Source organism: Calidris pugnax, unplaced genomic scaffold, assembly GCF_001431845.1.
Source record: "Calidris pugnax isolate Ruff unplaced genomic scaffold, ASM143184v1 scaffold18, whole genome shotgun sequence".
Taxonomy (NCBI): Eukaryota; Metazoa; Chordata; class Aves; order Charadriiformes; family Scolopacidae; genus Calidris; species Calidris pugnax.
Window position 1 is genome coordinate 4,744,946 of NW_015090812.1, and position 24,497 is coordinate 4,769,442.

At 37.1% G+C, this 24,497-nt stretch overlaps 1 protein-coding gene across 3 annotated transcripts in view; it reads left to right on the forward strand.

Moving 5' to 3' along the window:
* The first annotated feature begins 8,111 nt into the window (after positions 1-8,111).
* ZCCHC11 (zinc finger, CCHC domain containing 11) overlaps positions 8,112-24,497 on the forward strand; it is a 37,763-nt gene continuing 21,377 nt past the window's right edge. For all 3 annotated transcript variants that reach the window (XR_001411644.1, XM_014939260.1, XM_014939259.1), the window contains exons 1-9: positions 8,112-8,784; positions 10,532-10,695; positions 14,210-14,326; positions 16,530-16,707; positions 19,847-19,935; positions 21,103-21,154; positions 21,965-22,034; positions 23,025-23,151; positions 24,157-24,276. Coding sequence is in view for 2 of the 3 variants with exons in the window: in XM_014939260.1 (XP_014794746.1) it covers positions 8,223-8,784; positions 10,532-10,695; positions 14,210-14,326; positions 16,530-16,707; positions 19,847-19,935; positions 21,103-21,154; positions 21,965-22,034; positions 23,025-23,151; positions 24,157-24,276 (1,479 nt within the window). In the remaining variant the exon portion in view is untranslated. The remainder of the gene's footprint in view (positions 8,785-10,531; positions 10,696-14,209; positions 14,327-16,529; positions 16,708-19,846; positions 19,936-21,102; positions 21,155-21,964; positions 22,035-23,024; positions 23,152-24,156; positions 24,277-24,497) is intronic.

Below are 24,497 nucleotides of genomic sequence, written 5' to 3' on the forward strand. Positions count from 1 at the left end.
CGGCCCCCTCTTCCCGGCCGTTCTCGGGGGGGGAAAATGTTCTGTCCCCCTCCCTTCCCCCTTTCCCCGTTACTTGCCAAAACCAGAGGTTCTCCTTTCTGTGGGTTGTGATGTGTCTGAAATGACACAGAGGCATCCCTTCGCCTGTCTGTTTGCGCTCTTTTGTTGACTTACCTTGTATACAAATACAGCCGACCGACTCTCCGGCTTTTGCAATATGTTGCAATTTGCCAGTTGGCTGGATGTGTCATATTACCTGAGGCCTTCTTGCTTTTAAGGTTGTTTCTGGGTATATCAAAGGAGGACGAGCTGGTAACACGCAGAGAAGCAATACAATCAGGTTTAGGCTAAAGTAGGGATTAGTACATTAAAATAATAGTTGTATCTAAGTATGGATCTAATAATACTATTTTTTTTTTTGTATTCGTGCCACCTCCACGTCACTTGGCTTCCTGAGGCACTATGCCCTGGATTCCAGAGTCATTGCATTTGCCTGAAAATAGAGGATACGCGTTGTTTCTGTTTTTGTTTGGCTTGTGCTCCCAGTTTCAGTAGGTGCTGTTTGGATAGTCTGACCCCGGATAGTAATGACATAATTATTTCCGTGACAAGAAAATTAAATGAGCCATGGAAGTATGACTTAATTACAGTATCTGGCAGAAGACGCTATGCCAGGAGTGAGAGGTCTCTTTTACAAACATCAGTTTTGCCAGTGGGCTTTTTTACTCATGTTTCTACTTAACCTTAGTGAAAATACCATAATAAAATTAATTTTGGGATAAAATTACTGTTTCTCAGAACATACGTATTGGGATATATTCCCAGAAGATACGTACAGAGGTATGAGAAAGTTCCTCCTGTATTCTGTTGGTGCAGAGAAGGCAGCTGGGACTTTTCACTCATACCTCAACTAGCAGAGGGAAAGAAACTACCGGGTGCCACAGGACACCTGCATGGTGTGGGGCATTTACTTTGTTCTTCCTCTGAGGGGGATTGCTGCTATGGGGAGAAAGAGAAAAGGGAGCAGGATTTCCCTGTGTCCTACTTGAAAGCACGAGATCCCTGGGGAGCTCCTCTTAAATGTCTTGTGGATCGGCTTGTCAAAGTAATGGGTTTGGATTGTTATTCATACTCATAACGCCAGGCAGTTCCAAATCTTGCCCAACAGAGAGTATATCATGTTTTCTAGTCATAATGCTTTTGAAATTTTAAAAAGCGTTTCTACTAAATAAACTTTTTTTTTTTTGTCACTATCTTAATGAAATAATGCAATACTGGTACTTGCTTAGACTGAGAACTCATAGAAAGAAGGATCCTGCAATTTATTTAGTGGATTAATTTGCAGAATGGAAGCAATCCAAGGGAAGTCAACAATTCTGATGCTTTTTGCACATTCATACTATATTGTATATTGTTCGATTGTTTAATTGCACATAAATAATAGATCAGTAACTCTTTTAACTTAGAAGTAGTAAAAAATTATTACCTAAATTTAGTAACAATGCATATGAATCTAATATTTACTTTTTTTTTTAAACCAGGGAAGCATGCATGCACGTATATGTACTCATGCTGTATCCTTGTTATGCAATATTAGAATGTTGGTTCTAATGTTTTAGCAAATCTTTGAGAAAAAACACTGTTTTTGAAGTTGTTCTTTGATGTTATTTTTTTATTTCTGTTGATGTATGAAATAATATTTCCAGCAAGAAGTAACTTTCAAATTTTAGTTCTCGATGTCAGCAAAGCTTGGCTTGGCAGTCCGAAATCAGTTTGGTGTTACAAACTGTTGTGGCTCAGTGTAGGTACCAACAACATGGATGTATTCCTGATGACTTTTCTGAAGTAGTGTTTTTCAGCATATATCTTTCAGTAGTGAAAATGCTGGATCCTGGTAAAGCAAACGTAAGGATACTGGTACAAGATCCATTTGCTTTAGCTGTAGTTGTTACTGGTATGAAGTAGTTCAAAGGCTGTCCCTGCATCAAGGATTAGAGTTTGGGTGAAGGGATCGCTCTTGCTTAAATACAAGATCCATATAAACTTCTGTACCACAAGTACATACTGCTTTATTTTTATTTAGTGTAAGTGCCAAGTGTAAACTGAGGTTTAAGAATAAGATGGATGAATTGCGTTTAAATGCATAGCTGCCATTTAAGCCAGTTTCATTATCAGTTCAGGCCTCTGGAACCTAGTTTAGCTTGTGAAAGGCTTTAAACCTATGCAGTGCTGTACTGGTTTTTTCCAGCCTCCTCACCTGTATTGATGGCCAAATTGTTGTGTGTGTTTTTTTTTAAAGTTAGAGCTACCTTGGGTCGGTTTCCTGATCTGGTTACAGCGTGTATCATACAGCATACAGCGACATTTGAGGCAGGTGGTACCCCTCTTCGGGCTTCAGCACTTGCTTAAGGTGATTGTGAAACGTTTAAAGAGCTATTATGGTAAAGCCTAGGATCAGAACCCAAACGTACTAAAGAATTAGGAATCTTTGTATGCAATACAGAGGTAAGGGAAGCCATTGTAACTTAGTTACACGGCTGGTGTGGCTGAGAGAGGGTGGGTTCCCCGAGTTTGGAATGGGAGTCGTCAGCAGTAGTAGGTCCAAAAAGTGGTAGTTTGTTTGGTGACATGCCTCTTTCTTACCTTCTCAGTGAGTCATACCGTGTTGTAGGAAGGACAGCGGGTGTCAATGCAAAGAGAGAATAATCTGTAACAAGCACATCTTGTATGGATCTCCTATCCAGCATATTCTGCTCATTTCATAATTTAATTGTAAGATATTTGCCACCTACGTATGTTACTTAGTTCTATATCAAGCAAAGCCTTTCCTGTTACTTCATTTATTCAGTGGTACTTTTGTAATTCAGATGTAATCCTGTTACAGTTAGATAAACAAATATATGTATCTCTCTCTATATATAATGATCACTTCCCTTAGAAGTTTTCAATCCTCCACATCATAAATGCAACATCAGGGCTTCCTATTGAGTTACGTACCTTCCCTAAGCCCAGAGTGCTAGTTTTGTGTGTTAATTTTTTGTGTGCTGCGCTGGCTTCCTTCTAGATAGATTTTGGTACTATTATACTTACTAGTCTAGATTCTGTAGCCTGTAGAAACAGGAAGGTCTGAAACAGTGCATAGCGCTTCTGTTTGTTACTAAGAATACCAGTGGGTTTATTGCTGGTAGAGCCTGAGGCGCTTTAGTGGCCAGTAATCTCGGGTAGTTTTAGTTTTAAGTAGTTTGGAAAAACATCAAGGATTGATAATGGCTTGTACTAAGTTATGTCTAGTTCATCATAAAACAAACATAAACGTGTGATAACGTTTTTTGAACTGTTGGCGTAGAACACGGGAGAAGCTTGGATGATTTGTAGAAGTTCAGAGGCACAAAAATGGGTGTAAGGCTGGAAACAGTCCAGAAAAGAGACACCCCCCTCCATCACCCCCCCCTTAGGGCTGTCTGTAGCCATTACCTGTGCTGCAATCTGAGCAGAGTGCAGAAGACAACCTTTCCTTTTGTTCCTGTCCGTGGTTGTAACCTTTGTTTGCTGAATTTCCTTTTATTTTTGCTGAGGAAGTTCAGCTGGGCTATATTGGTAATCAGCTGGGGGGGGAATGAGGTTAATCACCCCATTTACTGTTGGAAGGCTGGCTGGGGAGATTTGAGCTTATGGAACAGTCATAATGGGACAGATAAAAGCAGGTCTCAGATAAAATACAGGTCTCTCTATCTCGGAGGAGGGCGTGCTTTACAGAAACAGGGTGATAACAATTATGTTTGTAGTACTTTCGCTGTTCATATTTAATCTAGTACTCCCTGGGGAAACGAAACTTAGGAGACTGTTCTCTTTCCCTTTAGTTGTTCTTTTGGACTTTTGGACTTTTCAGCTAGTTGGGACCAAATTTTAGAACATATTTGAAGTAATGGCAGAAGATCGTTGAGTTTCTGTGTGTTTTCTGGAAAAATCATGCCTCAGTAGAGGAGGGATCTCTGCTGAGGGCAAAGCAGGAGGAAGTCACGTTTCCTCTTAGGGAGTAGCTCGGAACCAGTCAGCGTGTGGGTTCCTTCAGCTGTGGTACTTCTCTGCTTGCCCGATGCACTGTGATCGAGAGGGTGACAGAGGAGCACAAAATGAATGTATAGGAAGCCAGGTATATTCAGTTCTGCTGTTGATGAAACGATTAAAAAAAGAAATGCTTTGCAAAAGAGCAACTCGGAATGCAAGAGCTCACAGTTTAACTTGGCCTTCATCTTGGAAGAGGCCCTGTTATGGCAAAATCTGACCCAAAATGCGTGCTTATGAAGGAATTAAATACAGTTGAACAACTTGAGAGCAAGGAGTGGAAGGGCAAATGGGTAGAAATATCTTCTTGAAAGCGGTTTGTTTTTTTCCTGTTTGGAAGTAAGCGTTACCCTGAGTTTTTTGCAATTCAAATGCAGAATTTTCTTATGCTAGTCTGAGAGGAGGAGGAAACAAAAGAAACTGGCAGAAAAGAAAGTGAAACAATCTCGTTCCTTCGTTTCGTGAGCCTGAAATGGATTCTACAGTAGTGAAATCAAAGCTGATTTTAAACATTTTTAATTTGATTGTTGTAGGTGTGTATAGACTTAATAATTTTCCAGAGTTTGAGGTCAGACGGTGTCTTGTCTGTATTTCAGCCAGATTATTTTTCTACAAAGTGCCAGGAATTGAGCTAGATTTCGGAGGGGTAACTGGCACTGTGCGTTCAGAAAGCAGGGGAAGCCAAGTCCCCGGCAACACCAGGATACTGACTAAATGACGTACGCTGAAATGATTTAAACAAGTGAATCACACCCCAGTTTGCAGACGCAGGTGAAACACTCTGCTTTTGTTGCCGGCCTGTCTGGAGAAGATTCTTCTTTGATTCCAGGTCTGGCAATTTGGTATGAGCCTGATCTTGTGCGTAAGATGTGCCATCCAGATTTGTAGAAAGATGCCACCTCAGCACTGATTCACTCCACTCTTGTGTTTTGTTTCCAACCATGTTGTTCTTTTCGGAGGCACTCCTTTTCCCTCCTACTGCCTCCCTCTCTGCCTGCTCTCACATGTAGATGGTCAGTAGCTGTCAGAGATCTCAGGGGCTTTTTGAGATTGTCACGGGTTTAATAGTGGTCTCTTCTTTTGTTTTACATCTGAAGTTTCATTTGTTGGTTTACTTTGCAGTTCTTTGTGAGATGGCTGGCTTGGTTACTATTGAGTATTGTACAGCAGTTTAGATTATTTTTTGTTTGCTAAATCATTTCAGTGTTAAAAAGCAAAAGCAAAAAAAATCCTAAAGTAAACCAACATTATTATTACACTTGCGTTTCGGATTCTGAATTTTGTTGTGGAACGGTTAGCTTTTTTTGTACAGAATATTGTTGTCTTAGGAAATTTCATGACCTATCTTTATTCGTGTTTCTCAGGAATAAAGAATGTATCTGTGCTTTTTAACCTTAACTACTTACATTATTGCACTCTCTTAATACGTGATGTTATCACAGTGCGCAATTTATTAGCTGAGTTATAAAGATAGGTTTTATTAGCAGTGTCCTTCAGTTGTTTATTCCCCATCTCATTTTTACATTTGATTAAAGCTTATAGATTATCTTTGAATATATAACTGTGTATTTTATTGAATGGATACGATCAAATCATTTGAGCCTACTGTAAATTTTTTTTTTTTAAACCTTCTTGCAAAACGTGAATCTAACAATTTGACGCTTAAAGCAGAGCAAAAACGAAGCCCCACTTTCCCTCCAACGCCGGAGTTTCATGGTAGCTTTTAGCTGGCAGTGGTGCCAAGAGGAGTTGTCCCCACCCTACTAGTTGTTTTTTTTATTACCAGCTCCTGCTCCTCCTCCTCCTCCCTTGTGCCAGCTTTATGTTAAGCTGGATTGGTTTTCCGGTTTTGTTCACTGCAGAACTGCCCAAGGGAGGGAGCAGCCGAGGAGTGGCAGTGAGTACCCGGGTGGGAGGAAGGGTGTTATCGTTCCTTGTCGGAGCTGGTGCCGACCTCATGCTGCTTTTCAGGGAACATGGAAGTGTGGCCTCAGCAGACTCCAGTCCGGCGTTGAAGGGTAGTGGTGTGGATGTCAGAAATGAACCAGAAATGAAAGTGGATCTGATGTGTGGGGTGTTGGGTTTTTTTTTTTGTTTGTTTGTTTGGTTTTTTTTACCCCTCTTCAGGTTGAGCAACTAGAACATAAGGAATAGTTTAGAATTTGAAAAATCTTACTGTCCTTTCTCTCCTGGTTACATAAAAAAAAACTTCTCACTAGAGTACAGTGTAACGATAGTGACATCCTGTATGTAACTGGTGGTCAGAGACTAGAATAGTTTAGTCAACCTACAGGGACTCAGGGCTCCTCTTACCACGCTGAGGCTTGATGGTGCAGGTGGGCACTGGTTCCTGCTGCCGAGCTAATAAGAGTTACTGTGGGAAAGACAGTGACTCCAATCCAAAGGCAAATAGTATTTAATTTTTTTGACTTTTTGGTTTTTGACTTTTGGTCTAGAAATAAGAACCAAATGTAATTGGTGCTTGGTAGAAAATAGTTGTAATAAGAGCTAAATACATTTGTGAAATAAATTACTTGGCCATTGGAATTAATTTAGTAATACATTTTTTTTTCTTTTATATTTTTCTGAAGACTGATGCTGACTTTAACTTCATGAAAATTCTTGTGGCTTTTGGTTGGGGTTTTTTCATTTTTGAAAGATAATATGTATTTTCAATTTTGTCAATAGAGGCTTAAGATAACAATTTTTAGTATGTGCTTTGTGTCCAGAAGTATTTTCTGATGTGTGTCTCTTTAAAGTGAGAGATAGTAACTACATTATATAACCTGAAAGAAAAAAAAAAAAATACTGTCCTCGATACTGATAATATTCAGCAAGTTTTTTTTTAACCAGACATTTTATTCTGATCCTTCCTTCTGGTTCTTATTACTTCAGTACAAAGTACATTGTGATACTTCTAATAGTTGTAATTAATTGACTTCTCTGTTATTCCTTTTCTTCACTAAATGATAAGCTACTTATTCTTACGGGTTCTCTAAAACCCAGAAATTCCCATGAATCATGCTTCTACCTGCCAAATATGTACGTAGACAGGAAAGAAACTCTGTGTTCCCAAACTCTTACCCTGCTATAGTCTTATAAAATTTATTTTCTTTTGTGTCTGATATTTAATTCCCTTATTTTTTATTGCTATCTCAAGGTTATTTAAAAAAAAAAAAAAGTAAATGTAAGTTTGTGTTACAGATTCCCCCTTCATTTTCTACGTTAGTAAGAGTAATTCCTTACAAACAGACCCACTTATTCATGCTTAGCTTCCCACTGGAAAAACAATCTTTGCGTTGTCTCCAACATAAAGCTCAGATGATATACCACCTAAAGGACTGAGGTTTAGATAAGTGAAGTTAATCTGCAGCTAAACAAAATATTTACTATTTGTGGGGGCTTTTGGCTAGGCAAAATCTTATTTCATTGATGGCAGCTAACTTATATGAGAATTGTATGTGTCAGAAATATGCTTAAGTATCTATGGATACAGGTGATAGGTCAGGTTTATTTTTAATACTTTGATCTATATCTCTAAATACTTTTTTTTTTTTTTTTTTTTTATCAGTTAATAAAATGGAGCTTGCTTGCTGGAAACTGAATTAGTTTTCTCTGGTGGCTAATTTGAGCCGTATGCTTATTGAGTGGTATTTTTTAGATGTGTTAATTTTTTTTTTTTCCCAGTGTAGTTGCAGACATCTTGGTTCTTGTTTTTTTCAGAAAGCCAAAAATAGGAAGGGAAGAAAAAAAGCAAGCTGTTGGCAGGTTTATCACTGAGTGTTTTTTGCCATGTTCTGCCATTTTTCTTCTCTTCATATCTCCTCCTCTTTTAAATAGAAATCAAGATGATCAAAATTTTCTTGAGTTATACTTGAATACAGAATGTATAAGGAAGATTCACTTACACCTGTGGGGAGAACATCCACCTATAATAATTCGTAGTTACACTTTTCTTTAGAGAGGTTTATTTTAATACATTGTCTGCATAGGGCTTTGATATTTTTCCTTCAGTATAAAAATGTCTGTCATTATTTCTTCAGTAGACAATCAGCTCCGATCCTTGCCTGCACGGTGGATTTAAAATCAACTGCAAATTGCTGAAGAATTGCACTTCAAGTGGTCTCAAGAGACAGGAGAAGCAGGTCTTCACTATAATGGAAGAGGCCAAGAGCTCAAAGAATGGAAATCATGACCCAAGGAAGTCTGTCCGTCTTGTCTGTGAGGAAGGCAAAGCAGTCAAAGTTACAAATAATCAAAATTATAAACATAATAGAAATGACAAATCCGTGAAGGATGTTGGGAGAAGTTCTCCAAGTGGGAATAGCAGCAAAAAAAGTAAACAAAATGATGTTTGTTCTGAAAAACAAGGAGAAAATAAATCATGCAAAGTAAATAGTTGTATTCCTGGAACTAAAGATGTGGGATCAAATGTTCAGGATCGAAGTCATGGAAAAGCAAAAAAATGTTCTAATTTATCATCAGCAGTGGAAAACCTGAAACAGGCAAAAGCTCAACCAGTGGGAGAAAACTTTCCAGGCTCCCATGTTTCAGGGAATGGGGTCGGTATGGAAAGCTTAACAGCTGCACAGAAAGGGAAACTGGTGTTGGAAAACCCACTGGGAATTCCTACTTTGAAGACTGGTGTTGATCAAACTGGTGATCCTGGTAAGACTGCTTCGGATCAAAGGAAAATGGAACATAAGCCTGATGACTTCAGTGAGTATTATTCAACACTACTTTATTCAATTTTCTTCTGGTATTTTGTTAACAATCTGAAATGGGCTTTGAAATGTTTCTATTTGCATATGTTTTTTCACATACAGTAAGTTGCTGATTGCATTTAGAGAGAGCGTACTATTAATACAAACGTATTACTTGGAGAATAAGAGACTATGATAATAGCTGTCCTTTTTTCTCATGCCTAAGACCTAAATATCTTTGGGAGACACTTAGTGTGCGTGGGTTTCAGGCAGTTTTGTGAGTATAGTGAATTGGGAGAGGGGAACCTTTTGTAATAACATTGCCGCTTATGCAAATGCCAGCTATTACTGCTTTTCAGAAAGATCAGGGGAAAAATCTGCAAGAAAAGTTTGGGTTTTTTTATAGGAAAGGGGAAAATATTTACCTTTTTTTTTTTTTTTTCTAGGATTATCATGCTCTTTTTGTTACTAAAAATGTTTAAAATATGTTTTGGCAGATGGCTTTTCAGTTTAGGGAGGTCTGGAATCCATACCATCCATCAGTGGTTACCCTTATGAGCGTTCAGTTCTTGTACATATTTTTCAATTTCTGAATTAAATATATGGATCAGGCTTTGTCTGACTTCAGGCTAACTCCTTAATTCAGGATTCGTGATGATTTTTCAAAATGCAGTTTCTTCTAATAAAAAAGCTGTTTTAAGACGTCGTGCCAGCGCGAGCCTCCTATTTGAAGTATTTCCCACTATTGCAACAGCTACAGCAGTTGCTTGTATGGAAATACTAGGAAAATATTAAAGTGCGTATTTTTTTAAATATCTTAATAAAATTTAACAGGAAAAACAACTTGAAATGGCAGCATCCTGTGATCAGTCAGCTCTTTGTAGACCACCATTATGTACTGTCGGGACCATCTGTCACTGAGAAACCAGAACTTGAAAACTTGCTCAGTTTTGATTCCTGGCTAATCTGGGGGCACAGATCGCGTTTGAAAGGAAAGAAAAAAAAAAAAAGAGAAAAACAAACCAAACCACAACTAGCCCTCACTTTTGTTGATGTAAAACTACTGGAGTAATTTCAGATGTAGATGCTTGTACAAATTAGTGGACTATGAACAATTCAGAGGCATGTGGAGGAACTGGCCTTTCGGAATTGAGCTGCGTGTTTGTGAGCAGCAGCGTTCCAGAGCTCGGTGGCTGCTGGCCGTGGGCGGCAAGGTGTCACCCTGTGCTCTGATGCAGCTCCAGCAGCATTCTCAATTGAGGGCTGGAAATGCCTGATGCCAGGCTCTGTAAGATCATTTGGGTGAATGTCTTTAAGGCAGTTGTATGATTGTTTTCCTTAACAAAATGTATTGTGTAAAACAAACATTTTAAGCCTAATGCTTCTTACTTCTGTTATAGTAGAGCATCAGGATCTCGCATACTCTGTTCTGCATAACAAAAAAAACCCCTTTCCTTGCCTTGAAGAACTTAACAGAGGCTGAGAAGTTATGACAGAAACACAAAATGAATCTTTTTTTTTTTCTCTTTTTGATAACACTCTCAGTAGCAGACTGATTTCTAAAGTCTCTCCAAAATACTGGTTAATATACTGGAAAGATTCTAACATCTAGGTGATTTTAGCCAGGCTTTGGACAAAAAAACAGATGGAATGTAGCTCTAATTTGGGTCTGGCTCCTTAGTGAGATGCTCTTAAACTGCTCTGTGCTTTCACTTTTTCTCTCCTTGAGTTACTCTGAAGAAAATAACCATTTCTTTCTCTAGGTAAAATAAAGAATTCTGAATCAACTAAAGAACATACTTTGGAAGCTGATTATTTAGAAAACACTGCTGTTATTGACGAATCTAATCTGACAGCTGAACAGCAACTAGGATTGAAACAAGCTGAAGAACGTCTGGAAAGAGATTATATTTCCCGACTTGAAAAAGTAGGTTGATCAGATAAAAAAGAAAAGGGGTGTCTTCTTTCATTATCTTCACCATATTTCTGGTTGGGTGGTATTTCTACTAGAGCCTGTTGCCACTGTTTCTTTTCTTCTTTATAATGAAACACTTTAGTGATCTAAAGTACTGTCCCTAGTTGTTGACTACTCATTCATCATGGCAGATGAGGTAGATTGAAAACTTGGTGTTCCTTTTGTGGCGCATGTAGCCTTTGTAAAATAGTATTTTTTAATTCTACAGACCAAAGGGTTTACAATTCCTTTACTTACCTAAGATTTTCTAGAAAATCTGGTTACCTGGAAACTCAGAATACAGGATCAAAAGGAACTCTGTGCTATCTTCAGTGTATTAACCTTCCGCCAGTCTGCATCACCTGTATTGAAGACAACTCCTTAAAAATGTTGGTCTAAACTGTTCTTAATATTATCTCCAGTGAAACAAATTTCAAAGTCAGTATAGGTAACACAGAAATTTTTCTTGACATCTAACATAAGCGTCTCTTGCAGCATTTCAATTCCTCATATGTTGTCCTAGGAAAATAAACATAAGTTTATTACTTTTTTCAGCAACTTTCTACGCATTTGAATATCATTACTGTTCCTGCATTCTCCTCTTCCTCAGACTTGGTCTTTGTTCTTCCGTCTCATGGGGGTTTTAGTGACTGGTTCATTCTTGTTGCTCTTCTGTAGGTATCCTCCATGTAACTGGTATCCAAAATTGGACATGCAATTTCAGCTGAGGGCTTACATATAAATAGGAAAGCTGGCTTCATCTGTCTGAAATGAAGCATTTGTGTTTAGGATATTTGCTTTTTTAGCAGCAATAGGATGTTGGCTTGTAATTTGACCAGTGATGATCCCCGTAGCCTTTTCTTAAAAAATGTCCAATCAGGTGTTCGCAGCCCTGTATTTTCTGCAGTTGATAATACCTAAGGAGGACCAATACTTTGCTTCTATATTATTTAATTGTACCTTATTTATCCCATATCTCTAATTTGTTGTGATCACTGAATTTTTGTCATCTTGCATCTTCTGTAACCTCTCCCAACTTGGTATCTTTTGCATTTGTAGTCAGCATTGCATTTTGAGCAACCTGGTCTGGTGGGAAATGTTCTTGCCTATGGCAGGGACATTGGAACTCAATGATCTTTAAGGTCCCTTCCAATCCAAACCATTCCATGATTCTGTTGCATTTTCTAAGTCTTCAACAAAAATACAAATTTTTCTGACCCCAGAAGGCACATGCTTTTAGACACATGGTGAACCAGTGTACATGTGCTCTCAGGGCAGTTCTCTAGTTGTTTTGCTCCCACCTTAGTGTTCTTTATTTAGATAGTATTTATGGTCTCCTTTTGAGACTGATACTATGACAAGTGACAGAAACTTCAAGGTACACATCTGTTGCTGCTTCTTCAAGCCCTATGATTTCACCTTTACAAAAGCAACCCTAAAATTGGTTTAGTGCAACTTGTTAATAGCAGATCAGTTTGTTCCTGATGACCTGTTTTTATGTGCTTATTAATATCTTAATTTATTACAGTATTTTTCTTGGTGATAATTCTGACTGGTCTCTAAGTCCTTGGCTCATCCTCTTCAGCCTTTTAAAGATATTCTTAAGTTTCTCTTTCCTATTGATCTGGAAGCTTTCCCATTCTCTTAAAGTTTTGAAAAATACAACTGCTCTGGGATGAATTATCTCCCTGAATATCCAAGCACAGATTTCATGAGGCCTGGCTTGTTTGGATGCATCTATCTTACACAAGTAGTAGTCTGTATCTTGGTGCTAAGCATGGTTAGATGATTAATCAAGGCAAAATAAAAGGCATTACATGATTCAACCTTTATAGCAACATCTGTTGACATAATACTGCAGATCAGTATTGCAAAGAAATATCCAATTTTTAAAAATATTATTACTACTGATAATAATTCAGTTTTAGAACTGGTAAACTATTTTTGATCTACTTCAATCATCAGGTAACGAATACTTGAATCTCCTGAGATAGCCAAGTGTAACTCTTAAGTTGTTTTCCAAATGGATGTTTAATTTCATCTTACTATGTATCTGTCTCATAGGAAAAAAGGATGAAGAGAATTAGTAATAAAAGCATACTGACCGTGTTATTTTAAAGTGATATTTACCCTACAGTTGGAGGGTATCACACCTTTTTTGATAATTCTTTTTCCAAAACTAAAAGATCAGACTCAGTAAGTGGAAAAACTTGCCCAAATTTAGCAGTGGTTTAGGTTTCCATGTAGTAAGTAAAATTTGTTTAACTGATCTATAGTCCACCTTAGTGTCTCAAAATGGTGTTCTCCATTCATTGTTATGTCACTGCTAAAACATCTGGTGTTTTCAGTCTACTTTTCGGTTTTAGTAAATATAGATGTATTAGAATTAGGATGAAAATGTTAAGCAGGGTTTTTTCTCTCCCGGGTATAACTGATAGCAGTTATTGGAAAAATGCTTACAAGTCTGGAGGAAAACTAAGGCTTTTTGTTGGGGCCCTTTTATCTTTGCAGTGATCATTTCTAAAGGTTCCCAGTCTCTCTACAGCTTTGTTTTATTAGAGCAAGAAAATTCAACTCCAGAATGAGATGGATTAAGATGGAGTATTTGCTCATCTTTGCAGAGGTGGTCCTTTCTGCCTTTTAGTCTGGTGGCTTCCTGGTTGAAAAAACTCCACAGTATCCCCTCTTGGACCCTGGGAAAGCAGTGATTTCTGCCTCCCATCATCTCCTGAGGCATGGCTGCTTCTTTGAGACCCTCGAGTCTCTCCCAGGTGGCACCTCTCCATTTGTGTACTCCCTTTCTCCCGGCCTGTCTGTACAAAAAGATGCTTGCTCTGCGTATTTCTCCAATTCTGGGCATCCCAAATTATCTATCAAAATGGAATAATCTTACCGCTTGTTGGAGGATCCCACCTTATCCAGAGCATGGTCAGTCATTAGTAAGCCAGAAACTGGCTATCTTCCTCCTTGTTGGCCAGCCGCACCCTTTTTAACAGAACAAAAAAATGCAGTACTTGCAGAGTCCGCTGCGAATACGCTAGCCAAACAACAACACCATCTGTCATAACATGTATACTAGATAATATGATGAATACTTCCCATTTTCTCGTCGGAGAAAGGAGGATAGATGCTGAGATTTAATAAATCCATAGTTATTAAAAGCTTGAGCTGACAAGGGAATGGCTTACTGGCCTTTAGGTCAGCCTTAAGAGGCATAAACTCTTCAGTCTTAATCTTGCCTCACTAAAATTTACTGAGAAGTGTAATATTCAAATCATCTCACTTCCTTTCCTCATTTTCCCCACTTGTCATATGGGTAAAAATCCATTTCCACTGTGTTTTTTGAAGATTACTCAATGTTTGCAAAGCACCTTGACATTACAAGTGTTACATAATTGTTAAATACAATTTATTATTCAAAGAATTGAGTTTTTCAGACGCTATTGGCAGAAACATTTTCTTTTAATCTATGGCCATTTTTCCTCAGCGCTCCCCAGAATACACCAACTGTCAGTATCTATGCAAGCTCTGCTTAGTTCACATTGAAAATATCCAGGGAGCTCACAAGCATATTAAAGAAAAGCGTCATAAGAAAAATATAATGGTAAGTTAACAAATAAAATTTTGACTGATTTTTTTTTTTTTTTTCTTCTGATTTTTTTTTTTTTTTCAAGATTTTTTTTTTGTTGTTGTTATGTGGTATGTTTTCTTTGGTCATCTTCATTTAGGTGAAAGTTTGTGTGCTGAGCAGAGATCCACAAATTTCTGTTGCTCGTTTTTTGTTTGAGAGGAAGGGCTTGATGATCTGTCCAGGCAGAGAGGAAAGAACATTTTTGGTCATTGCTTCTGAATTACTGTCTCTGAGTAGTGGGCAGTTCATCATGCTTTTAGTAACAGAATGGAGGGTAATTTAGGTGAGAAACATACTTAGTTTTTCTGTTTCTTCCAAAAAGAGTATCGTTGGTAGCAGGGACTGGAGGTAGGTTGGGGATGTTGGTTTTCTGGTTTCTCTTTTGTCTGCCTTGTGAAGTTTTCATCTACATCCTCTCTGTGGTGGGAAAGTGGAGTGGATAGTATGTCTAGACTAAAAAAAGAGAGTTAAAGTAGGGAGGGATTTAGTTCCCAAGTCACTCACTCATCATCTCCCTGGGTTTATGTATGTGTTAAATATGAGAAACAGTTCTAAAGCTTTCAGAGATAAACAGTTTCCTTATCAGATACCGTGGTGTTACTGTTTGCTTTGCTTTAAAGAACTGTTACAAGCATGAAATCCAATAAAAGGCAGACAGATTTTATTGCCAGCCCGTTTTTGTAAATGCTGGTGAAGAGCTACAAATACCCCAGTATTGTGATTCAGATTTTGTGATTCAGATTTTGTGATTCACATGATTCAAATTACTCTTTCTACAGCCATCGCCCAAAATTCAGTCAGTTACTTACTCCTGTTCCTATGTATTTCTTATGTTCTTATTATGTTTGTAATTGATGCTTTAATTCTATCGTATATGCAAGCCATCACCTGGAAAACTCTGAGTGCCATAAATCCATTACATCTCAGAAAGTAACATTTTTGTATTATGTTCAGTTATTATTTGTAAAGGATTCTGGTTTTCTTGCTGTCTGCTAAATTGCATCATGAAAAAAAAATGTAATAAACTGGCAACAAACCAGCCCTGTGTTTGATATGGAAACACCCTTGTACCATGCTTTTCATCTGGGCATGAAGATAAGAATTGAGGAATGAGGTTTCTTTACCACTGAATGGAAATGCTAGAGGACAGGGAGGGGTTTCAGTTTTTGACACTTATCTTCAAGTAGCTTTATGTTGTGTGCCACATGACAGTGATAAGAGGTACGTAACTGTCTAAACGTTACTTCACAAAATACACCTATTTACAGTTCTAACTATGAGGTACTTGACTATCAAACAAGCTTAGCAGCAGCTGTGGCTTCCCCACTCAAGAAAAACTCAAGAAAAGCAGTGACATTAAAAAAACCACAACCCTTAAAAAGGCACGTATTCTTTCTTATGTTAAATTTGTTCAAATAAGAGCAGAAGAGTTGAGAGATGCAGCCTAGAACTAACCGAACATTTTCGTACTTGACTCTGTTTTCTTAGTTTATTATTTTTTTTTCTGGTTGTTATTTATTTCTGTTGTCAGTCACATATTTCATTTAGTTGATGAATTTGTGAAAAGAGTGAGTGTTGTACTTACTTTGAAATGACTTGATGCATCTGACGTATTTCTTGCTGTTGGATTAAATTGATAATAACTTAATGCGCTAAAAATAGCAGTTTCTGGCACCAGCTGTTTAGGCAGCAGTGGGACTCAACTTACTAGAATTTCTTGGAGCTAGGAATACTTTTTCTGCCTCTCATATCTTCCCTTCAAATACAGTCCACTCTGAAAAAAATGTGTAACTCCAGAAAAGCTTTCTCAGCTCAGTTACCTTTATTATGTAGGAACAATTACGGCTTTTCATTTCCTTGGATGAATTCTGTTTCAGAACTGTCAGAAAATGTGGTTTAGGAATGTAACACGGCAGATTTCCTCCCCAAGTTGCCAGCAGTGAAACAACACGTTCTTTTAAACACTGAGCATCTACTGTCATTTCTGTGAGCCATACTGGTACATTTGCCAGTTAGACTGGACAGAGTTCTACCTTTGAAAATGTTTGGTCAGGACACCATGTAAATACAAGAACACAAACAGCAAACAGTACGTTCTGATATCATGCAATAGTATGAGATAACCTTTTTCTCTTAAAATATCAGTTTTTACTTTTATCATCCAACAATTATTCAGGAAAAACAAGAAGAAAATGAGCTGCGTGCCCTCCCACCCCCCTCTTCTGCACAGTTGGCTGCTCTGAGTTTTACACTCATTGAGGCAGCAAATGAACAAGGCATATCAGATGATGACTTCAGAATTCGTCAAGAAATTGTAAACGAGATGGAGAAAATTATTCAACAGCCCTTACCAGGTACTCATAGTAATTCTCCATTTTCTTTAGGTGAAAATTTTTAATTTTTACACAGATTTTGATGCCAGCATTAATTGTGAATTAATGCATTATCTTTATATTATACAAAAATAACATGTACAGGCATTTTAATAGAGACTAGCAGTTGATGTAAAAGTTGCTAACAAACCTACAAAAAGAGGCAAATATGATTATGCTCAATTTTGCTTCTTTCTGGTATGTGTTTATTTAAGCTCTTGGTCTTCTTTATCGTGATGATTTCTGATGAAGATTTGAAATTTCCAGGGCATGAAATACTTCCTTCCTGGTCATGTTTAAAGCCTCAGCCACTGAGGATCTCGCTCAGGCTCTACTCCTACAAACCTTTCCACCTATACTCTACCTAAGCATTAATGAGTGTCTGTGCCTGTTACAAGTAGAGATTTTTTTTTTTCCACTACATTTAATTAAACTAATATAAATGTAGCAGGAGGGAAAATGAGAAGAGTTTGAAATGTTTGGGTTTTGGTTTTTTTCCTATTAGTCTTTCAGTTGTTTATAACATATTTCAGGGCAGGTAAAAGTTGCATGAGGCAAATTTTTTTTAAGCATAGTTTTAGGAAAAAAAATTAGACCTAAGCTATGAGTGATTTTTGGTAAGAATGAGAGACGTTTAACAGTACTTAATGGTGATTTGAAATATCTGCAGGTACTAATCAGTAACCGTTCGTTAAAACGAGTTGTTAAAATCAAGGACTGTTATTGTTTAACAAGTATTTCTTCTCATGGATATTAAGGCTTAATGGGCCCTAAAATGGGGAGAGGCGTACTTTGAGATGAACTGTAGCTTCTCTTGAATTTTCTTAAATAGGTCAAAATACTACATTTACAAAGACACGTATAAATATCATACCTTATCTGCCTTTTTCTTGATTGAGTGCTTTGTGTTGATTAAAAATAAGAATAATTTTAAAACCCCAATAGTCTTGAGTAGGTTAAATGCTTAGTCCCATTTTTTTTGCTTTGATGGGTCAGTAAAGTTCAGTGCATTGATGAAGTTCATAAAAATTGGCTTGGTTAAGTTGAATGGTAGTCTGCCCCCTCCTCTCCCTTCAGAAGTACAGTGTGTTGCTTCAGTAGGACATGTTAAACTTTCAAATCCAATTTATACTACTGTTGGAAAAATAAAATAATATAAATAATACAACAATAAGATAACCTTTGACATTTACTTCTGTACATTGATTTCCCATCATCTCCTATAGTTAATACACTGGGAGTTTGAAAGCTGATTTGTGGAGCTATGGTAACATTGACATTATGTTAACAATGGTTTGGTTTTCAGTGAATCTGAACAGAAGAAAGTATTAATAAATACGTACTAATTAAATTAAAGTATTAATAAGTTTTCAGTCTTTTTATTTCATCTATATTGAAACTGGGTTGATACTCTGTATTGTCCTTTTATTTTAGAAATTCTTTATTTTTCCCCTTTGCTCTGTAAAAATGCAGTGGTAAGAAGGATGTTATTTATTTGCTGCAGGATGATCAGCTTTATTTTTTGGAGCTGTATTAACTATATACTTAAATATAAGTTGTTGAATAGAACAGAGGCTTGTTGGGTGGAGGTTTGCTAATCTGTTTGCTCTATAACATTGCCATATGTGGCTCCTAGTGCAAACTTCTGTTTGGACACACTATTGAATTTTCCACTGATAGTATATTAGTGTAAGACAAAACAAAGGAAGTTACTTCTTTTACATAAATACTCATGAAAATTACTATGTTAGTATTACTCGGCTGGCTGACTTGTTTGGGCTAATGAGCTGATGTGAAGGTGTAGTAGTGGAGGAGGAGTCTGTAGTAGTAAAGGACAATTTTCTTTATTCCCCTTTTCAAAGCTGGCTATGTTATAGTGAATGTGTTTTCCTAAGTTGTAAATTAGGAAAGAATTAATTCATGCACCATGTAGAAAACATGGGATGTTCTGGCATGATTTTCTCTTGAGCTTGCATTACAACTATTCAAAAATTCTTACTACTATGAAAAGCCATTGGAAGTAATTACAATGTTTTATTATTATTATTATACAGAAATTATTTTGGGAGGGCTAGTTTCTGAGTAGTGAAAAATAGAGATATGTTTGAAGCTGTGTATGTGTAAGATTTATTTTCTCTTTTAAGAGTTATTTTGTTGTGGTTCTGTTTGAGAGAGGTTGGTCAGAACTCAACTAAAGGTACTAAGAAAAGTACAGGAAACCTCTTTGCTGTGAGGCTGGTTGAACACTGGCACAAGTTGCTGCAGAGGTTGGGGACTCTCCATCCTTGAAATTTTTCCAGACTCAACACAGTTCTGGGAAACCTGCTCTAGGGGACCCTGCTTGAGTAGGGAGTTGCATTTGGAAGGGATTGAGAATAGTCTCACTTTTCAGCTGACATAAATATGTCAGAGCCCTAATATATATAGGGATGTATAATATACAGGAATGTCTTCATCTACAAAAGTTGTATCATGAAGTGGGTTAAATTACTGTTTGTGGAGTGGAATGACATTTCTCGTGATCTTATTGCTGAATAGTTACTTTCTAATTAGTTTAGATTTATTGTACATCTTTGCAGATAAGGAACTGTGTTAACTATAAAAACACTTCCTAAATGTATAATATACTTTGTGTCTTGGATTATATTGAAGTTATGTTTTAAATGTGTGTTTCATAGTGCATAGAAACTTGCTAATGTAATTAACAGATTGTAGCACACAAAAACTTTTGGGACCAAAGTGTATGAGGCAATACAGAATTTTGTAATTGGCCAACTGCAATGAAGTCAAGTTTGAAGTTAACAAAAGCTGTTAATTAAAATCCTGCACTGAGTTGGTGACAGTTATTAATATCTTGTATTTAATTATATATTAAAACCAAACAAAACTAAAGCTGCATTGCAAAAATACTTCAAAACACCTTGAAAAATATTGACATTTGGTAATTACGCTATTTGAATTATCCAATGATTAGTCTTCACAGGAGTGAGAAAATGGTTCAATATTCATTAATCTGGACATACCTGTTGGCAGGTACACTATGTAAAGCAAGGTATGTGTCATCCATTGAAGAATAATTTATTTACTAGCTGTTAAATATTTATGCTTCTTTCTCTTCCAGAGTGTTCACTGAGGATGTATGGCTCCTGCTTAACTAGATTTGCTTTTAAGACCAGTGATGTTAACATTGATATAAAATTCCCCCCTAAGGTAAGTAGATATTATCTCATATTAACTAAGAATGGTTTTTATCTCAGGTCCATCAACACTTATTTCTCCTGCCTTGCCTTTGTTTTCTAATGGGGCGTAGGGTGTTAGAATAGCACAGAGCATATAATCTGATTTTGTGTCAGATGTGCTATGAATCAAGTGGATAAAAGTTTTAGTTGATTATTAGATAAGTTTAATTCTGTTTTTTCGGACAATCTTATAATAGCTTTTTTTTTATTTTTTGAGTAAACATTGAAGCAATATGAAAATAGTTGGCTCTGGATAAGTGTGCTTTTAAGTGCTTATGATTCAGGCAATAAATTCTTGTAGGTCTTTGTTCCCTCCCCCTCAAGGTAGGGCTAAAGTGACAATTTTCCTTTTAGGTTTTAGTCATTTGCAATTAGATGTCACATCCCAGTTTTCCGTGGCACCAAATTCCTACAGAGCAGTGTAACTTAACTTTAAACATTGATTGTTGGTTCATGTTTATTACGTGAGATTAGCAGCACGTTTGTGTTAGAGCCATAACTGCTGAACTTGCTCTTTTTTTGCCTATATGTGCTCCAGTGGAATTTGAGGTATGCGTTTTGGGTACATACTTACACATAACATTGAGAAATAAGATTGCAGTTAGGAAGCAAAACTGAGCCCTTTTTCAAACAATTGCATGGGGAGTGTACCATGTCACTTTTCCACAAAGGTGGTCCTAATTTTTAGCTTTTCATTGAACTATTTACAGCTTGTCTTTGAAACACCACTTGAATTGATTTCTGGGGAGAAAAGAAAACACATTTAAAAATTACAACCTTTAAAAACCCTTGGGAAAGTACCGACGTTAAATTCTTTACTGTTTTGCATTTCTAGTGTACGTTGATATTGGAATTGTTGGATGTATGGCAAAGTATTTTGTTTTAACTTTATGAAGTCTGTTAATACGCAACTAGAACAGAAGTATTAATTAAAAAAACTGGCCCATATGTTTATTAATACCTTTTTTTTATGGTGTGGACAGATGCAGTTAACTTTTTCATTAATACTGACACATGATTTCTCTTTTGTGAAAGAACATAGTGTTACTAGTTGCGCAACCTGAGTAGTTCTAAATGAAATGTAAAATAACATAGGTTAGTCTGAATAATGTAACCTGCTCTAATTCTGTCATTTTAGATGAGTCAACCAGACGTTCTGATACAGGTGCTTGAGATCCTGAAGAACAGCGGTGAGTTTTAGTTGCACCTCATTTCTATTTAATTAACGTTCCAACTGCTCTTCAGTTGTTTTCATTCTTAATTTTTCTGTAACCTTACGAAAATGGATTAGTTTTCAACCAAAATATCTGAGCTGCTCTTATGAATGTGATTTTTATAAATACCAGTGCTTGCGTAAGTGAGAGATGAGAACCTGCAGCTGGAGGGTGGCAGCGCAGGAAGTCCAGTTCATATCGCCGCAGTTATGGTAACAGTGTGAGATACCAGCTCAAAAAGTATTGAACTTTGTAGGGGAAATTCCAAGCAGCAAACCCAGCAGTCAGTTTTCCACTTGCAGATGAATGTCAGTGAGAACTATTACAAGACTTCTGAAAGTTGTAGCCTCCTTGATCTGTCAGGAAGTCATCTAACCCTGTAATCCACACCTCTTGAACCAAGTGATGCAAATAGCATTGCAGTTTTTGATCCTTCAAGAAGTTTTGATAGGTCACCTCCGTAAGTGGTTCTTATGCTATCCTCATGGTTTGTCAGAGATTTCAACCTTGAGTCTTTCAAGTCTTGTAAAGACAAAAAGTTTCTAGAAGAGATGCCAGCCCAGTTTCCTCACAGGGATTATTCTTGGTTTTTTTTTTTTTCCTGCTGGCTGTGTCATACTGGTGGTTATGTTTGATGCTCACCAGAAAATACTGCTTAGTGGTTAGCTAAGCAGCACTTAATTTGACTTGTTCTGTAAAAGTGTGGTATAAATGTAATAGTTTTAAAGACATAATTGGGAAAACTGTAAAAGATGTTCATGCATATTTTTTTTTCTCCTTGCTTAGCTGTCTACTCAGATGTGGAATCGGATTTCCATGCCAAAGTTCCTGTTGTCTTTTGCAAAGATGTTAAAAGGTACATGTCATTGAAAAGGATTTTTAATGAGATACCAGTTGCTACTATGTGTGTATAACAGCTGCTTGCCTGCAATCCTGACAAGAAGTATTACTGTAACATTTAGCTAACATCCCTGTTAAAGGGGAATTGCTCATTCTCAAAAGTACAGTCTAGAAAGAAAGCTTAGCTTTGATTTTGTGCTTCATAGAGCTCATTAGTTGTAGGAGTCTGAAAATGCCAGTTCTACTTTTAGTTAAATACGGGAAAAGTGGAATGATTTTCAGTTGATATTAAAAATTTCTGCCAGTGGTTTAATCCAAAGCTGTAAAAATATTTTATAAGATACACATTACCAGTAAGGACGCATCATCTGACAGCTCCAGTGAATTCCTAAGAAGTAGCAACCTCTAAAATGAAACAGGCTTATTGTATGATGCCCTCATTGTTTTGACTGGCTAGAGGTATGTGATTGAAACTCTGGGGAAATAAATGCAGCAAGGGTGGGCATATCTTTTCCTGTGTTCGTAGACCATGCGAATGCCTTGTAAGTACTAAGAGAATAGAAATAATTATTCTGAGAAACAAATGGAAAGTTTTTAGAGAAGCTGTTTTGTGGACTTACCAGCTCTTAACATGCAGCTGGCCTGGGGGCGGTTGTTGATTTATTTATTTATTTGGTATGTGGAAGATACACACGGAGTTTGAGTTGTGTAAGATTGCACAATTAAGTAAAAGCAGAACTTGGAGCAAGTGCTTAATGCTGTTTAATATTTTTAGCTGTAATGAACTTCTGTAAGTTCTAGATCCAACTGATGAGTTAATAGTAAATAAAATATAATTAGATTCTGTAGCTTCTGTTTAAAAAGTTCAGGTTCGTACATAAGGAGACACTGATGCAGATTTTTTGTTACGGTGGAAGTGATGCCCCAGCCTCCCCCCTGCCCCAAGCATCATCTGTATACACAAGACAATAACTCTTTTTTTTCTGGTTTACATTTGTAATTACAGTGGTTTGACATGCAAAGTAAGCGCTAGAAACGACGTGGCTTGCCTTACGACTGACCTGCTGGCTGCTCTTGGTAAACTGGAGCCTGTCCTTATTCCCTTGGTTTTGGCTTTCCGCTACTGGGCTAGAGTAAGTTTATAAATATTGAGGAGTATTAGATATGCTTATTTCCTCTTTTTAAGTACTGTGTACAATGTAATGTATAATATCCCACAAATATGTTTGTAGAAAAGAACTTCGTGCCACTAGTTCACCTCTTACTAAACAGACAGAATGAGATTGAAGATACTCATGTGAAACTGTAGATATATATGAAGCTTCCACTATTCTGTTAGCAAGCTATTATAGTAGTTCCTTAAAACTAGTTAATTGATCCTTGAAAAACTTCTCAGCTGGGCTCTCGGGTCTTGCAAACTTTGTGCTATTGAGGTCACAGTGAAAGAAATTAACTTGCTCAAAGAAGGGTGTGTTGTCACACCCTGCTGTACTTCTTACAGGCATCAATGGTGGTCACAGGAACCAAGTTACAGTGTTCACCACCTTTGTGGTGGTGAACCTAACTGTCTTTTCACTCAGTCCTGGAGCTGCTGCCAGGCCATACTTGTCATGTCTTGGCTTTTCTGAAAAATCAGTTGCATGGTATTACTGTTGTTGCTTGATTTAGCAAATTGGTTTTACAAAAGAATCCTGGCTTACAACATACAACTAGCAGCAGTAGAAACTATAAAGAACTGCTTAAAGTCTAATATGTTTATTACATCTCTCTTGAGTTCCCATAAAGGCATCAGTATCAGGTAACAGCCAGATGCTTAGAATCCCCGTCTGCATACGTGAGAGATTGCACGATACCAAAAGCCTGATAGTTGACTGAAATTCTAGATAGGAACATCAATGTGTTCCACAATCACAAAATGGGGTGAAACTGAAGAGAATAACTTAAGGCACTCTAAAAATTACTATAATTTGCATTTTGTCTGTAAGTGGCATGGCATGACAACTGCAGGTTCTGAGATAAAGGATCTTCTGTTTCACTCTAGTATGCATCACATTTCTTTAATACTGGTCCTTTTATAGTAGATTTTAAATTTAAATGCTGATGCTGTATCAGAAAAGTAATGATTTATTCTCTTACAGCTCTGTCACATTGACTGTCAGGCTGAAGGTGGGATTCCCTCATATTCCTTTGCCTTAATGGTGATATTTTTCCTTCAACAAAGAAAACCACGTATTTTACCATCCTATTTGGGCAACTGGGTAAGTGCTTTGGTAATATAATAACCTTATTTTTAAATTGTTGACATTGTTTCTGTGTTCTGCAAGGCTGTAAAATGTGCAGAACTTGATTGCCTAAGAAATTAGTAAATAAAACACATTGGTACTTAATCCTCGCACAGTTGATGCCCTGATGATTCTGATGACTTTTTAAAAAAGGCAGCTGCTATAGCCTGTGTGATTGTGCCATGCCTTTGAAGAAA